The sequence below is a fragment of the Lithobates pipiens genome, unplaced genomic scaffold (assembly GCF_037356315.1).
Source record: "Lithobates pipiens isolate NorthernLeopardFrog02 unplaced genomic scaffold, aLitPip1_a1.2 Scaffold_18, whole genome shotgun sequence".
Classification (NCBI taxonomy): domain Eukaryota; kingdom Metazoa; phylum Chordata; class Amphibia; order Anura; family Ranidae; genus Lithobates; species Lithobates pipiens.
Window position 1 is genome coordinate 289,975,751 of NW_027507758.1, and position 16,845 is coordinate 289,992,595.

The 16,845-nt window shown below is 40.9% G+C and overlaps 1 protein-coding gene across 1 annotated transcript in view; it reads left to right on the forward strand.

Annotated features, from left to right (window-relative positions):
- Positions 1–16,845, forward strand: part of LAMA4 (laminin subunit alpha 4) — a 183,996-nt gene that overhangs the window by 141,031 nt on the left and 26,120 nt on the right. The window contains exons 24-29 of the mRNA XM_077487095.1: positions 917–1,050; positions 4,321–4,492; positions 4,607–4,738; positions 5,008–5,147; positions 11,001–11,136; positions 13,312–13,449. Of these exons, the coding sequence (XP_077343221.1) occupies positions 917–1,050; positions 4,321–4,492; positions 4,607–4,738; positions 5,008–5,147; positions 11,001–11,136; positions 13,312–13,449 (852 nt within the window). The remainder of the gene's footprint in view (positions 1–916; positions 1,051–4,320; positions 4,493–4,606; positions 4,739–5,007; positions 5,148–11,000; positions 11,137–13,311; positions 13,450–16,845) is intronic.

Here is a 16,845-nt window from a genome sequence, read left to right on the forward strand (position 1 = left end):
GTGCGCAGGCGCACTGAGCGTGGCATCATCAACGATGAAGATGCTGCGCGTGTCGGCTCCCGTGCGCATGCGGGAGTGACGTCATCGCGGCTTCGCCGAATGACAGCGGCGGAGCAGCGAGATCCCACCGAGAAGATGGATGCGCCGGACTACAGGGGACAGCGGTGACACCGCTGGCTCCTGTGTCAGGTAAGTGAGACATAATGGACTACTATGTGATGCATAGAAGTCCATTATGCTTTACCTTTGCAGGGAATGAAAGAGGAAGTAAACTCATCAGGGTTTACTTCCTCTATAATAAAGCATGTCCCTTTTTTGGCTTTTTTAATATGGCCTGTGCCTAACTCATGAAATTCTTGCAGTAGTTTTACCCAGAATGCACTAGATTTCATAGTCAGTTCATAGATAAGCAAAATGGTGGTAATTTAGGCTAGGTTCACATTTGTGTGTTGTGGGAACGCAGGCAAAATCACATGCTTTCCAGCAATAAATAAAAATGCACAAAAAAAAGTTGCGCAGCTGTGACACTAATTCATAATGGTAACTCCACGCATCTTGTTAATGCCTGCAAAGATGGGAGATGGCTTTCACACTGAATCCCGAAATCATTGTGCCATGTATACCTGTAGCCTATCCAATAATGTGAATTTAATTATTTATTACTACATTAGGATGTGATAATACTGTACATAACATCAATTAATGATGTATAAACTATTACTAGTGTAATGCCGAATCAGTGATTTTTCAAAAAATGGCTTAATTATACAGGATCTAACTGACAGCTGTGTTCTTGTAGGGGTCACACTTAAACAGGGAACTTGGCACATTTGTTTGCAGCTAGTATCTCAGGCACGGTGTGTGCCAAGCATTGTGTTTGATTTACATTTGCTTACTGGTAATTTGTTTTCTTCAGCTCCCGGCCAGTTTGAACCTACCTGGCTTTGTTGGCTGTCTGGAACTTGCTTCTGTAAATGATGATGTTGTCAGCTTATATAATTTCCATAATATACATAACATCAATACAGCCACAGCACCACCTTGTGTGAGGTAAAGGAAATGTCATGGATTAAACTGAAATGTTTTCTTACTGTTGAGTTCATTACTCTGCTAGTCTCTGTACAATTTATGGAGCGTTGTATGTTATTTCAGTTTTGCCAAAAGAGTAACAAATACTGTATATGTCTCATATTGTAGTTATTCTTGAACTTAGATTGATCAGAGTATATTGTTGCCTGTTAAAGTGACACTAAACTATATCCTTATTCTAAAAAAAATCACCCAAACACATCCACTAATATCAGTGGGTATAGAAAAGAATCACTTCCTTTTAAAATAATCAAATTTTCCTGCTTTGCAGCCTGATATGAAGGCAGACACCATCTTTGTTTTACCCAGCTGTATTTACTCAGTGCAACTTATAACATCCAAGTGAAAGATATAACACCAGCATGCCAGAAATAAATAAAAAAATTAAAAAATAAAAATTGGAAGTTGGAGTTGGAAAAAAGATCCCTCCTTGTGTCAGTAACTTGTTTTGCTTTAAATACAGACTTTAGTCTGTTGGGATATGTCTCTACTATCTTTGCACATCTAGACTGCAATATTTGCCCACTCTACTTTGCAAAACTGCTCAGGTTCAGTTAAATTTGATGGTGACCGTTTGTGGACTGCAGTCTTCAAGTCAAGGTGCATTTTGGCAAAGCTCAGCCGTGACTGCATGTGGCCTTTCTTGAGGAGTGGCTTTTTTCTTGCAACCCTCCCATACAATCCACATTTGTGGAGAATTTGTGATATTGTTGTCACATGCACACAATGACCACTCTTTGTCATAAATTCCTGCAACTGCTTCAGAGTTGCTGAAGGCCTCTTGGTAGCCTCTCTGACCAGTTTCCTCTTGTCTCTTTCATCCAGTTTGGAGCAACGTCCTGATCCAGGGAGGATCTGTAATGTATGAAATATATTCCACTTCTTAATAATAGACTTCATTGTGCTTCTAGGCATTGATAAAGCCTTTGACATTTTTTTGTACCCATCTCTTGATTTGTGCCTGTCCACAACTTTATCCTGGAGATCTTGTGACAGTGCCTTGCCACCCATAGTCAATTGCTTCAATTGCACTATTAGCAACTGAAATGCTCCAGGAAAATTATTTTCATGCCAAGCTAATGAAAATTACCACAGCTAATCACAGTTGAAAGTCAAATGGCTTTGTGTGCCATTGAGAAGGTGATTAGCTACACCTGGTTGAGTCACTTTTAAGAGGGGGGGGGGGGGCGATCCTTTTTCTAGCTCTGTGATTCTGTTTCTGATTTCTTTTTGGTGTTATATTTTTTACTTGGAGTAAGTACAACTGGATAAAACAAAAACTGTGTCTGTTTTCATTTCAGGCAGCAAAGCAACAAATGTGATTATTTTAAAGGGGGGTGATTCTTTTCCATACCCACTCTAATGGCCCTGTAAACTAGTTTTTTATGAAGTTTTGTGTTTTTCTGCCTCCTTGTGATCTCCTCCATGAGCTCCTGGATCTCTGCTTTTCCCGTTCACTTCCACCTATTTCAAACGAACAGCGGACGTTAGTTGCAGTTGTGAGTACTGCTCTATGCACACTACAAGTATCACAGTCCATCTCAGGAGCAAGTAAGAGAAGGTGGCTAGGTACAGTTGGACTATGGGAAACAAACATTCCTACCCTCTAACATGAAGTTAAAAATAAAATAAGGAATTTAGAGATTTGAAGGAGGATTAAAGAAATAGAAGGTATTTTTGAGCTAAGAATACAAATTTAAATATATTTTTAACCAAGATTTGGTGTCACTTTAAATTATACAGAAATACCATTTAAAATGTATTTAAATTTAATTTAAAATATAAACCTATAGAAAATAAATGATAGCTTGTTATCTAGTTATCTGGGCCCCAAAGAAAAACATTGTTTCCATTTTAGTTTTGGACAATGTGGGGAATAGTCAGAATCCGACTTCTTGTTCTATGTGAACCGCAGTGACCTGGACAGGAAGTGAATGGAAACTTAGTAATGAGTATAGAGACTTCATTAAAATCGTGATAGAGACACTAAGTATCCTTTGCTGTACAAGACAATAAGGCTATTTTTCTAAAGAAGTTGTGAATCTTCACTAATAAATTTGTGTGGATATTCACTTTAATTATCCAATAAATGGCAAAAGCTTCTGCAAGTTGTTGGGTATCCAAAAAGAAAAGGACATGGACAACAACAACTAGCTTCCCACGCTGTGTCCAAAACTAAGAAAATAATTTGGGCATAAAATGTCACTAAACCCAGGAGCCTGCATTCACTATATCTGTCTCCCACAGTACACACAACATGGAAATGCAACAATTTTAGTAAATGTAAACTGCTAAATATCTTTTCTCATCAGCAGTTAGAGCAGTCTTATGACTATTAGTGCCTGGTTAAAGCTTGCAGGAGGAGTTTACATTCTCCTATGATTGTACAATGAGACTGTAGGACCCCTGACCCTTTGTCTGGACAGTGCTGATTGGCCCTATGCCAATCACATGCACCCTCCCAAGGAAAGAAAAACTCTCTAGCAATACGCACCAAACTGAGCATGTGCAGCTTGTCCCCTAGCCTCTCTTCTATCTGGAGATTAATTGGGGAAAGAAGGGAAGGAACAGAGAAGACAAGATCAAACAGCCTTTTTACACAATGCAGAGTATTAACCCCTTAGGTTCCACAGTGAGCATAACATGCATGCTTTACTGCATATGCAGACTGATTTTACTGGTGTGGGTTTATTGACGCTTTAAGTTGTGCTTTAAATACATACATTGTTTTAAAGGAAACATTTGCTTCAGATGATGACCATTAACAACCAACACTGTCCCTTTTTTTAAAATAGAAATATTGGTAACCCCAAGGAGTGTGTAATATGCTCCAAGCAGAGCTGAGGTAACTAACTAGTTAAATCAATCTGTACTGAGAAAGTATGGAAGCTGCCATTAATGACCATTCCTACTGAAAATACTAGTTTCTGGACTGTTGATCCAATGGCTTCAGTGCTTTGTGTCTTAGATCTAGAAACATATGCAGATTAGGAAGCCTGATTTCACTCTGACTTTCTTGATTTGTATACTTGCAAGGTACAGCCAGGCAACTAGCATTTTCATAAGGAGCTCATCAATGGCAGGGTCAGTATGTTTTTCTTTAACCATTTGGTACTGATTGCATGCCCCCATCACCAATACCAATGTAACACTTGTCAAAACCCTAAAATTACATATTTATGTAAAAAAGAATATAATATGATACACCTGATATCCTTTTATCTGTCTTAGAAATAAGTTGGCGTTCACTCAAAGTCGAGCAGCAACCTACTTCTTTGATGGCACAGGTTACGCAGTAATACGCAACATAGAAAGAAGAGGGAAATTTACTCAGGTTACCCGATTTGATATTGAAGTCCGAACACCTGTGGACAATGCTCTTGTTTTCTTAATGGTTAATGGAGTAAGTATCAGAACTGAATAACATTTCAAACTGTAACTTTGTGGTTAAATGCCACACTGTAAACCATGCTTCGTTTCCATGCCATTAAACTATTTTATACTCCCTATTTCCCAGACAAAATTCTTCAGCTTGGAAATCCAAGATGGCTACCTGCGTGTCTTATATGACTTTGGCTTCAGTAAAGGTCCTGTACTGCTGGATGACTCAATGAAAAAAGCTCAGATCAATGATGCCAGATTTCATGAGGTATGTTTTTTCTATGGTACTCCATGATTCAGTTGCCAGAAAGAGCCATGGATTTACAAATACAATGCTAAAGATTTGTTAGTTAAATGTATAAAAGTGTATGATATATGCACTGTGTAAGTGATTTTAGCCTGCAAGAATACAGAGAACATGTATTTGTTTATTGCACAGCATATTAAAGCATGTTCATTTGAAAAATATGTTGATCATTTGCACAAATGAGGCTCACAGTTTGATCACAGACTTTACTGCCAAATTTCATTTCCCAGATCTCTGTAATTTATCATAATTTCAAGAAGATGATCTTGGTGGTTGACAGAAAGCATGTGAAGAGTGTTGACAACGATAAGACACCAATTCCATTCACTGATATCTATATTGGAGGAGCTCCTGCACACATTCTAGAAAGGTGAGTTAAAAGGGAACTCTAGGCAACAAGTAAACAGTTTCAGGCACCTTCTAAGGCAGCAACTATGTTAAAATCAGCAATACAACTTATTTAAATATATATATATATATATATATATATATATATATATATATATATATATCCCTTGTTTAACCTGATTTGTAATATCCTTTTGTGTCCCAGACACCCTTGCAAACAGAGCCTATTTAAGGCCCTGCCTCCCAAGTTTGGTGCGCTTCCAGATTGGACTCGAAACAGCCAGGCTGCACTCTGCGCCTCTGTACAGATGCTGTCACTCTGGCAGGAACCCGCTCTGTTCACATTGCTGTAACTGTGAGGGCACCTGGTTGGGCAGTCTTCCCATTGGGATTGTTGTGAACTGCTGCTGCATTGCTTGAATATAAATGTATTATTACACCTGTGGTGTCACAGCTGCACCCCACCTACAGGATTGTAGTACAGTTTAGTCTAGAGCACTGATTCAAACACCCCCTATCTTTTTTTTGTAAAATCTTTTTTATTGAGTTTTTCAATAGCATAGAAAATTGCCCACACTTGGGCCAACAGTACCCACGCAGGGGCAAACTCTCGGCTACGGCTACAACCGCAGCAGGGCATATCAGGTAACACAACATGATCGGTCTGCCTCTGAGGCAACAACAGGCCTCAACCAGGCAGACCGATAAAAACAAAACTAAACGTATCTAAGCCCCCATGGGGGGGAGGGTTAACAGCAGGAGAATCCGTGCTCAAAAGCATAAGTACACAATGTCATAGCATAGAAGTACAAGTAATACCTGGGTCAGTCTATTACCATATCAGGACCTTAATGTTGGTCTAAGGGTTAGTTACTGCATCAGTCGCCGTAGTGCTATCAGCTAACCAACAAGTCCACACCTTTTCAATTTTTTTTGGGCATCCCCTGCCCTCGTAGGTGGCTCTATAAAGGGGCAAACTAGCATTCACTAGACCCTTCCAGAACTTGACAGAGGGGGGAGATGATTGCTTCCAATTCATCGTGATGGCCTTACGTGCATAGTATAGTAATAAGGATATGAGTATTTTCCTAGCTCTGTGGATTATCAACTGCTCCACCAGCCCCAGCAGACAACATTTAGAATCATAAGGAATACTAATCTTAGTAATGTTAGCTATCACCTGGAGAACTTCCTTCCAGTAATGCCCAATTGCTGGACAAGCCCAGAAAATGTGAAAAAACTCCCCTGGCTGATACGAGCATCTCCAGCACGCCGGGGAATGTGTCGGCGACATCTGGTGCATTCTATGGGGTGTGTAGTGCGCTCTGTGTATAATTTTATACTGAACAAGTTTGTCCCTGGCCGAGACCAGTGGAGAGAACGGGAACACCCAGATTTCCCTCCAATCATCATCGTCCAGTTCCGGTATGTCCCCCACCCACTTCCTGCGTAGGGAGGACAGTTCGGGGATGGCAGCAACCAACAGGGACCCATAAATCTGAGAAGTGGGTTTCTCCAAATCCTTCACCCGAAGGGTGGACTCGAGCTCCGAGTATTCCATTATGACTGGTTGACCTAAGAACTGACATCTAAAACTTCGTACACAATACATGAAAGGGAGCAAGTTCCCCATTGGTGATAACATGCTCCAGAGTCAGTATTTTGTATCTGGCCCAGGCTTGAGGATCCGGGATAGTGGTGAACTGTGGTAGGTTGGGATTCAGCCACAGGGGAGTGTGAGGAGACCAGGTGTTCGGCGGGGACGCTCTTAGCGCCTCCCCCACCCTCCATGCCCTCATAGTGGTGCGCATGGAAGGGGTGAGGCAATGAGGTGTTTTTGGCCCCCTGAATACCAACCCTTTCAAGGCCTCCAGAGACCCCACTATAGCTGCCTCCAACACCGTAGCAGAGTTGGTCAGATCTGGCAGCAACCACCAGTGGACAGTTACAAGCTGAGTAGCCAAGAAGTATTTGTGGCAGTCCGGGAGAGCCAAGCCCCCATCGTCCACAGGCCTGGTCAGAGTGGTATACTTGAATCTAGGCATTCCAGATCCCCAAATAAATGAAAGGAAGAGTTGTTTAAGAGAATTAAAGAAAGTTTTATTTAGCCATTGTGGGGAATTCCTAAATATGTACATTAGTTTGGGGAGGACTTTCATTTTTAGAAGGTTAATGCGCCCCATGAGGGAGAGGGGAAGATTACCCCATGCCCTTAGTTTGGATTTAATCCCTATCAGGACAGGTTCAAGATTAAGCCGGACAAAATCCTCGCTCTCCCTTGAAATAACGATACCTAAATAGGTGAACCTATCCACCCATTGAAGCGGGGTAGAGGGGGACGAGGAGGACCTGGCCCCCGCATCCACTGGGAAAAGCTGAGACTTATGCCAGTTAACCCTCAACCCAGTGAAGGCGGAAAAATCATCCATAATTCCGAGTGCTCCCCGCAAAGAGTCACCAGCATCGTTTAAAAAAAGCAGTAAATCATCCGCATAGAGAGCCACTCTCTCCTCCAGCCAGCCCACCCTAAGGCCACGGATGTCGGCCGAGCACCTGAGGGCCTCCGCAATAGGTTCCATCGCCAGGGCGAACAAGGATGGGGAGAGAGGGCATCCCTGCCTGGTGCCCCTCCGCAGGGGGAACTGAGTAGACAAGGAGCCATTCAGTTTAATGCATGCTAGGGGACCGGTGTACAATGTGCGTAACCAGGCAATAAACTTCAGTGGAAAACCCATTCTTCTGAGCACCTCCCACAGATACACCCACTCTACCGTGTCAAATGCCTTCTCCATATCAAGGGTGGCAATAGTCCTAGTGCCTTGATTAGTATGGGGGGCATGGATATTAGAAAATAGTCTACGGATGTTGATGTCTGTGGATCTACCCGGCATAAAGCCTGTTTGGTCCGGGTCAATCAGAGATTTAATCACCTTATTGAGTCTGGTGGCCAATATTTTGGTTAGTATTTTTAAGTCACAATTTAGGAGTGCTATTGGCCTGTAGGAGGCGCACAACCTGGGGTCCTTATTAGGTTTTGGGATGAGGACAATATGGGCCTCCCTCATAGAGGATGGCAGGGAACCCTGTTGAAGACACTCACGATACAGCTGAGCCAACCTAGGGGCAAGCAGTTCTACGTGGGCTCTGTAACACTCTATGGGTAGTCCATCTGGCCCCGGGGTAAACACCCCCTATCTTTAGGCAGTAAGGCCTGATTCACACCTATGCATTTTTAGTGTTTTTTTTAACATGGTTTCCTATGGAACATGTTCTGTAGTGCAAATCTGCAAAATGCAAAAAGCACAAAAAATGCATAGGTGTGAATCAGACCCTAAAGAGCAGCAGAATACTGATGAGGTAATTCTCCTGCCCTATATACTAAATATGTTCCCTGGCAAAAAATCTGTGCATCTGGCTACTACTTCTGCTCTTTTCTTACCTAGCATAAGTGCTCTGTACAGAGTATAGCTTCTGGTAATTAATCAAATTCAAGTGGACATTTTAATTACAGAACAAGCCCAGATGATTGTGACTACTACTAGCTATACTATGATCTGGATAAATTAGAACCTTCATGGTAATCCTGTACATGGGATTACAATAGACTGATATCAAGGCAAATTTGAGTACTTCACTAGTTTAATTTAAAAACATACTTAATGATTTTATTGGACACATAACTACATTATATGGCATTTATAATAGTTCCAAAATTGTAAGTTCTAACAATCAGGGCCCTATGGATCCTCTTGTATTGAATTGTATTGTAACTGTACTGTCTGCTCTCATGTTGTAAAGTGCTGCGCAAACTGTTGGCACTATATAAATCCTGTATATTAATTATTTATATGTAGCACTGACCCCCGGAGGAGCAGCTGATTTAATTGGGCTTACCGTTACCTTCTTGACTTCGTGTGTGTCTAGGGGTTTCCCAAGGTAGATGGCCCAAGAACTGCAGAGACTGATGCCAGATCCGCTTAAGGAATTTTTATTTGCAAAAAAAATAAATGAACACAGTCTCTCAAAGTAGGGTTAGAGGGTTTAGGTAGGAAAGTCCAGGTACTCCTGGGACTAAGTCAAATAGAAAAATGAGTCTCTCACATAAGGATATCCAGAGAATAGCCATTCACAGCTGGATCCTCACCCTTATCGGATAGTCCTTCTCTCACCAGGCCTAGCAGCCAACAGGGTGCTTAAATCAGACAAAGTCTCTGCCACAGACTTGTTGTAGAACACTTGAATAAAGTCTCTACCACAGACTTGTTGTAGAGCACTTGAATAAACTGAAAGATGTAGACAACTCAGAGAACCCTCGTACGGTACCAGTATCTCGCAGTCGGTCTGGCCATACCATATGAGATTAGATTCGCTTGGGGTCTTTCAACTTAGCCTCCAGGCTCCTGCTGAGAAGCCAACCTTTGCGTGGCCTTCTCCCAAAGAGTCCTCCCCTGGATGCTTCTACAGTTGCTTGGCATCTCCACAAACCGAGACGGCATCGGACCACCTCTGAATCCTTCTTTCAGTTTCTTTGCCTCAGGCTAGCCAGCCCCAAGACTTGGAGTCGGGTGGATCCACACCCCAGGCCATGAGAGCCCTGGGGGCTGGTCAGGAGGTCCAGGACCAAACAGTCAGAAAGCACTTCTGGACCGGAACACCAAAGCACGTGACGTACGCACCTTAAGTACCCTCTCCCAGAATGCACAGCAAGAGTGACACTCGCACTGGGCTCGTTCCGAGAGAGAACTGGCACTTAATGCATCCAACTGGACAGTGTTCTAGCACCTGCCATAGATGACAGCGCCACCTATGGTCAAGCATAACATAATGCAATCCAGCCAGACTGGTACTGAGGCCAAAATTTAGAGTAATTAAACCCAAAACCAAACTGCGGTTCCAGGAATATTAAATGCCAAAAACACATAGCGTGTGCTCTTCATGAGCCGGCGCTACATATATAAATGTGCTTGTAGGTGAGATTTACTATAATTACTGCCTATGCACACACTTAGTTTTCCTGAAAAACGGCCCACAGTAACCTTAAAATAAAGGTTGCTAAATTTTTAAACAACACAGTTCTCTCATAGTATCTATGTAGTCCTACTTTATTTTCACCAACGCCTCCCTGTTGGACAGTCAGTACACCCATTATACTTTGTAACTAGAAGGTCAGCAGGGGTAGACTATACAACAACCATGACAGGTTGGGTCTCTTTTTTTTAATACAGCCCTAGATTTTAAGGTTATAGGAAAAAAAGGACCCCCCAGTACTGTGGGACTTTATGGGCAAACAAAAATAAGTATATGTCTTGATTGAAATGTTAGAGAGAATTTATTAAGTTCTTAAAATTGTATTGGCACAAACATCACCATGAAAGTACATAATATGCAATACAAATTATAGTATATCAAGTTCCTGAGGAGCTAACGAAAGGAATGGAGGTTACTTCTCATTGAGCTCTAAGATTTTAAGGTTAATCTGGCATTTGTTGGAAACATAAAAGCCATGTAACACTAGCAGTCCTGTAGCTGGTGATGACTTAATAAAGACTACTCACCTAATATTATAGTGTTACTCACTCATTGGTCAAAATGCTGCAGAATTTTACTTGCCAGAAAGGTGGTAGCAACAGATCCACAATTTACCGGATTGGCCAGTGAGGAAGCAATATCATAAGAACAGGTGTGTATGCTCTAACAACATTTTGTTGTTAAATTGGCACAGGATCGCTAGTGTGACATGGGCTTAAGTCGGCATGCAGACTACGGGAAGTGCCTGCCACTAACTCTACTCACAGGTTAAGAAACACGGTAATGACAACAAACCACAATGAGCTTGTAGGATCCTTAATTACATTTATTCCATTATCTCCCACAGCATGAAGGCCCATGTGGCTGCAGATATTGCATTCAGAGGATGTATGAAGAGCTTCCAATTCCAGAAGAAAGATTTCAATCTCTTAGAAGAACCAGACACCATTGGAATCAGCTATGGTTGCCCAGAAGACTCCCTTGTAATTGCTCTGTTTTATTAACTAGTACTACTAAAGCCTTATTTAAACTTACTATAAATTTTTATCCTATCTACATCATTTGCATGCATGTTTTGGAAATGTGTTCATGCACGCTACTGTTGTACTATAATTTAAGCTCATGTTTCACAAGAAAAGTATAAAATGAAAGGGTCTTTCCACTCAAAAGTATTATTTTAATTATAGGTGAAGGCTGTTGGATTGGTTTGTTATATGCCTGTATATGCAAACATTGGGATCTGCCTACCATTACTTCTAAAGCTCGGTATACACCTTCAAGTTATTTTTCATTCAACCAGTGGCTTGAAAGGAAAAACCCAACAGATCCCTGCATCAACGCATAGCACAGCATGCGCTATTGTATTCCGATAGGTGAACTCCCCCCTGCCAGAATACACTGATCAGCCCTTGCAGCTATTGGCTGCAAGTTTTGATAAAATGCTGGTTTTCTAGCAAGACTGTTTGACTTATAATCCGGTGGTTGGACTGGCTTCTGTTGAACAGACAGCAGTACACATGTACCAAAAGTCAGTTTCCTTCTGAACTCTGAGTTTTGGCTGTTTCCATCCAACTTTGTGTATACTTGTTCCTCTTGTTCCATTGTCTGTAATATGTAATACAAGCACACCCCACTTTTAAGAACACAATGGGGTTTATTTACTAAAACTAGAAAGTGCAAAATCAGGCTCACGTCTGCATATCTTTTAGTACTAAATACTAAAACCAAAGTAAACAAAAATATATATATTTGCATTGATGGAAAAATTTGGAACAATTATGAGCATACTTTATTGATGATTCAACAGCCCAGCACATCTGTATTAACCAGACATTGCATGGAAAGGTTTTTCATTCTCCTGGAAAAAGAGGGCATGAGCTCAGTTGAAGGATCAACACCCCATCCCCAATATTTATAGAAGAAAAATGTAAATTTTGAGGTGGGACATTAAAGGTGTTGAAACATTCTCACAGAATGATTACCAATACACAAACAATTGCTTAAAAAGGTTCTCTATTACAAAATGTGTTAAAAAGTAGTATTGGTGGTGTGTACTTTTATAAAACCATGAAAAGCTTCCACACCCCATATTCCAACCAAATCCTCCCTAAAGATAGTGGTCCTTCCCTATAGACATATAAATATTTATATCTATTTTGATATTTGGCAGATAATCATGGCAACACATTAAAATATCGCACAAGGGAAGGATGACTCATCCTGACGCTTTGTGCCTTGTTGGCTTCTGTTGGGGCTCAGGGGTGCGGTTAGAAAAGGTTTTTCATTCTCCTAGTCATTGGCTGTTTAAAGTGAATACAGCCATCTGCTCTTAACCAATAAAGCTGGCCATACATGGATTGAGCAGGGACCAGCCAAATTTACATTTTGTGTGGTCACTGCAGTTAAATGGAAGTCCATCTACCAATAGGCTTCTGTTCAACCGCTCTGTTGCATAAAAGCTGCACGATCAGCACTGCAGGCAATAGGCTGCAGCACTGACCTGTATATTCTGACAGGGGGGGGGGGAGTCTCCCTACTGTCAGAATACAATAGCTCAGTTGGAAGGATTCTCCCATCCACTTTAAATGTGTGGATGGAGGAATCAGTTCAGTTTTTGTCATTCAGCCCACCGGCTGAACATAAAAACAAAACCATGTATAGTCAGCAAGCCTATCACTGTGCACAGGACACACAACGGCACCGATGTGTATAGAGGATCAGAAGCAGCACTCAATACAAAACAACAGTATAAATATATGTAATGCCTTCAAGCAACTTAGGATAAAAACATTCATTCCAACTTGGCCAGTATATCTAATGGTCGTACATACAGCATAGCATACATTTACTCAATGCAAATATATTCATATCATGAGTGAAAATGGATGATAGAGCCAGAAAATTATAATTTTGTGCTATTCAGCAATAAAACATTTTTTTTTACAGATTTACACAAGATAGATATGTTATAGTATTACGAGATAATGTGATTCTTCCCACACAGCCAAAAAACGGAAGCAGTTTTTTGTCTTGGGCTTATGCTGCCTTATGGTTTGCTAAACAAAGAACAAGCAAATCTTATCATAACATCAAAATCTACCATATGTTTGGCTGCAGCCATATTTAAAATTAATCTTTGTTATTTTTTGTTTACACAGATGTCACGCAAAGCATATTTCAATGGACAGAGCTTTATAGCATCCAGTCAAAAAGTAGCTCCATTTGATGCTTTTGAAGGAGGTTTTAGCTTCAAAACCCTACAGCCAAGTGGATTACTGCTCTATCATTCTGAAGGGGTAAGAACTAGTTCATTATCTTAACATGCAACAAACATGTTAACCTTTCAATGAAATCAAACTTATGAAATACATTTATAAATATCAGTACACACAAGAATTGTCCTGAATTAGATATTTGCATCTTTAAAATAGGACCAGATTCAGATTTAAAAAAAATCTAAACTAAAATAGAAGAAAATGTAAATATTTCATACTTTGAGATACTAAATAGGATTACCGAAATATTGAATTGGGAATTTCTTGTTATCCACCACAATCAATCAGAATCCTTGTCTCGATCATAACACTGCATTGCAGAAATGATTGGTTGCTATAAACAAAAAAATGTTTCTTCTTAGCACACATAGACCCCCACATGGTTAAATTTGCAAATAATGAGACATTTTATGTTTATCCCTGAGGCTGGGAGAATGCTCAGAGAAGTCTTTACTAGGAATGGATGCCTAAGTTTTAAAGCCTATTTGGCTCTGTATGCACAGCTCCAGTGAATAAGTAAATGCTTCTCTAACTACCCGTTAATATAAAGTCATTAAACTCAATACATTCTTTAAGCCTCTATATTTGATGATTGGCATGCATTTTAAAGTGGTTGTAAAGGTATCTGTTGTATTTAAAATAACAAACATCTCTTTATATAATGGAATTGCACAGAGCAGCCCCGAACCTCCTCCTCTTGCTTCCCCTCCGCCGGTGCTCCTGGCTCCTCCTCTATGTCCAGTGCCCCCACAGGAAGCCGCTTTCTATGGGGGGGCACTCGTGCATGCTGCTGCATCTGTTGACCTAGACAGCGGGACTTGGCCCCCGCTTCTCACTTCCTCATCACTGGCTTTGATTGACAGCAGCGGGAGCCCCAATGGGGGTGAACGGGGGTGTTCGGGTCATCCCTAATAGGCAGCACTATAAATGTCCCTATAGGTCATCAGTTTAGAGGTAACCCTGAATAATGGGCCTGGAATTATTGTTCTTACTCTAGTATGTGCAGCAAAATTTAAAATGTGTAGCGCAATCAATGTTTTTGCACGCAGGCACCCCTAACAATGTGCATTTACATTTGAAAATGTCAAATATGGGAGTGGTGACTCGCAAAGATTTTTTTTTGGGGGGAGTGGTTATGTGCTTGGGTTTAGTTTTAATTTTTTTTTTTATTTACATTTTTGCATACTTAACTTTTTTCAAAACATAGGGGACAAAAAGTCCTCTATGGGATGCATTTTTTGGTGATGGGTTCTTTTTAATGAGACATCAAGGATCTAAAAGATCCCTATATCTCACCTGGTCTCCAGTGAATTTAATGGAGTGCAGATACGTAAAACCTCCAAAGCCACCACTGCAATTTCTATGGTGGTGGCAGTAAAAGGTTTAAAGCTGGATTCCTGTAGTAAGTAAATCCATGCTAAATGCTTAAAGCCCCACTCCAGTTGTTACATTTACCCATGCAGTGGATTAAATGCTTGTTTGACTAAGGAGGAAAATGAATAAGTACGTTGTGCAAACACCTGTACTTACCTTGTTTCTCATTGACCTGATGGCCAGCACGCTTTTCCACTGCCTGACGCTCCTGGCATGTGAGCAGACCCTTGTCATCCTCCCGTACAATGCAGGTCTGCTGGTCTTTAATTGTATGTGATGATATCAGATTGAAAGCAGCTTTGGTGAAGCAGTCACATGGCATGGTGAAGCGTAAGCCTGAGTTCCTCCCCTCTCGGCCAAATGAGCATTTAATCCATGCATTGCAGAAGTGAAGCTTTAAGGCTAAATATAATATACTGTACAGTGCCTTGAAAAAGTATTCATACCCCTTGAAATTTTCCACATTCTGTCATGTTACAACCAAAAACGTACATTTATTTTATTGGGAGCTTATGTGATGGACCAACACAAAGTGGAAGAAAAATGATAAATAGTTTTCAACATTTTTTTCAAATAAATATGTGAAAAGTGTGACATGCGTTTGTATTCAGCCCCCCTGAATCAATACTTTATAGAACCACCCTTCGCTGAAATTACAGCTGCAAGTCTTTTTTTGGGGATGTCTCTACCAGCTTTGCACATCTAGAAAGTGATATTTTTGCCAATTCTTCTTTACAAATCAGCTCAAGCTCTGTCAGATTGGATGGGGAACGTCTATGAACAGCAATTTTCAAGTCTTGCCACAGATTCTCAATTGGATTTAGGTCTGGACTTTGACTGGACTATTCAAACACATAAATATGCTTTGATCTAAACCATTCCATTGTAGCTCTCACAGTATGTTTAGGGTCTTTGTCCTGCTGGAAAGCGAACCTCTGCCTCAGTCTCAAGTCTTTTGCAGACTCTAACAGGTTTTCTTCTAAGATTTCCCTGTATCTGGCTCCATCTATCTTCCCATCAACTCTGACCAGCTTCCCTGTCCACGCTGAAGAAAATCATGTTTCACGGTGGGGATGCTTTGTTCAGGGTGATGTCCATTGTTAGTTTTCCGCCACACATAACGTTTTCAGGCCAAAAAGTTCAATTTTGGTCTCATCCGACCAGAGCAACTTCTTTCACATGTTTGCTATGTCCCCCACATGGCTAGCAAACTGCAAATGTGACTTCTTATGGCTTTCTTTCAACAATGGCTTTCTTCTTGCCTCTCTTCCATAAAGGCCATATTTGTGGAGTGCACAACTAATAGTTGTCCCATGGACAGATTCTCCCACCTGAGCTGTGGATCTCTGGGGCTCATCCAGAGTTACCATGGGCCTCTAGGCTGCTTCCCCCGATTAATGCTTTCCTTGTGTAGCCTGTCAGTTTAGGTGGACGGCCATGTTTTGGTAGGTTTGCAGTTGTGTCATACTCTTTCCATTTCCGGATGAGGGATTAAACATTGCTCTGTGAGATGTTCAAAGCTTTATCCCTGACCTGTCTGGTGTGTTCCTTGGCCTTCATGAGGCTATTTGTTCACTAAGGTTTTCTGACAAACCTCTGAGGGCTTCACAGAGCAGCTGTATTTATACTGAGATAGTATAATAATTAGGTATAGTAGTATAGTAATTAGGTGACTTCTGAAGGCAATTGGTTCTACTAGATTTTAGTTAGGGATATCAGCGCAAAGGGGGCTGAATACAAATGCACGCCTTCCACTACACAAGGATGTGCCACTTTGTGTTGGTCTAGCACAGAAAATCCCAATAAAATACATTTGTGTTTTTCGTTGTAACATGACAAAATGTGGAAAATTTCAAGGGCTATGAATACTTTTGCAAGGCACTGCAACTGCCATTGGAGATTTACCCTTATTTACTGTCTGGAGATTTACCTTTACTTCCTGGTTATTTTCCCAGGAACATTCTCTAATGGAGGATAGCAGTAAAATCCCACTACGGACTCTAACACTTCAAAATTCTTTTAAATTATTAAAAAGAAAACATT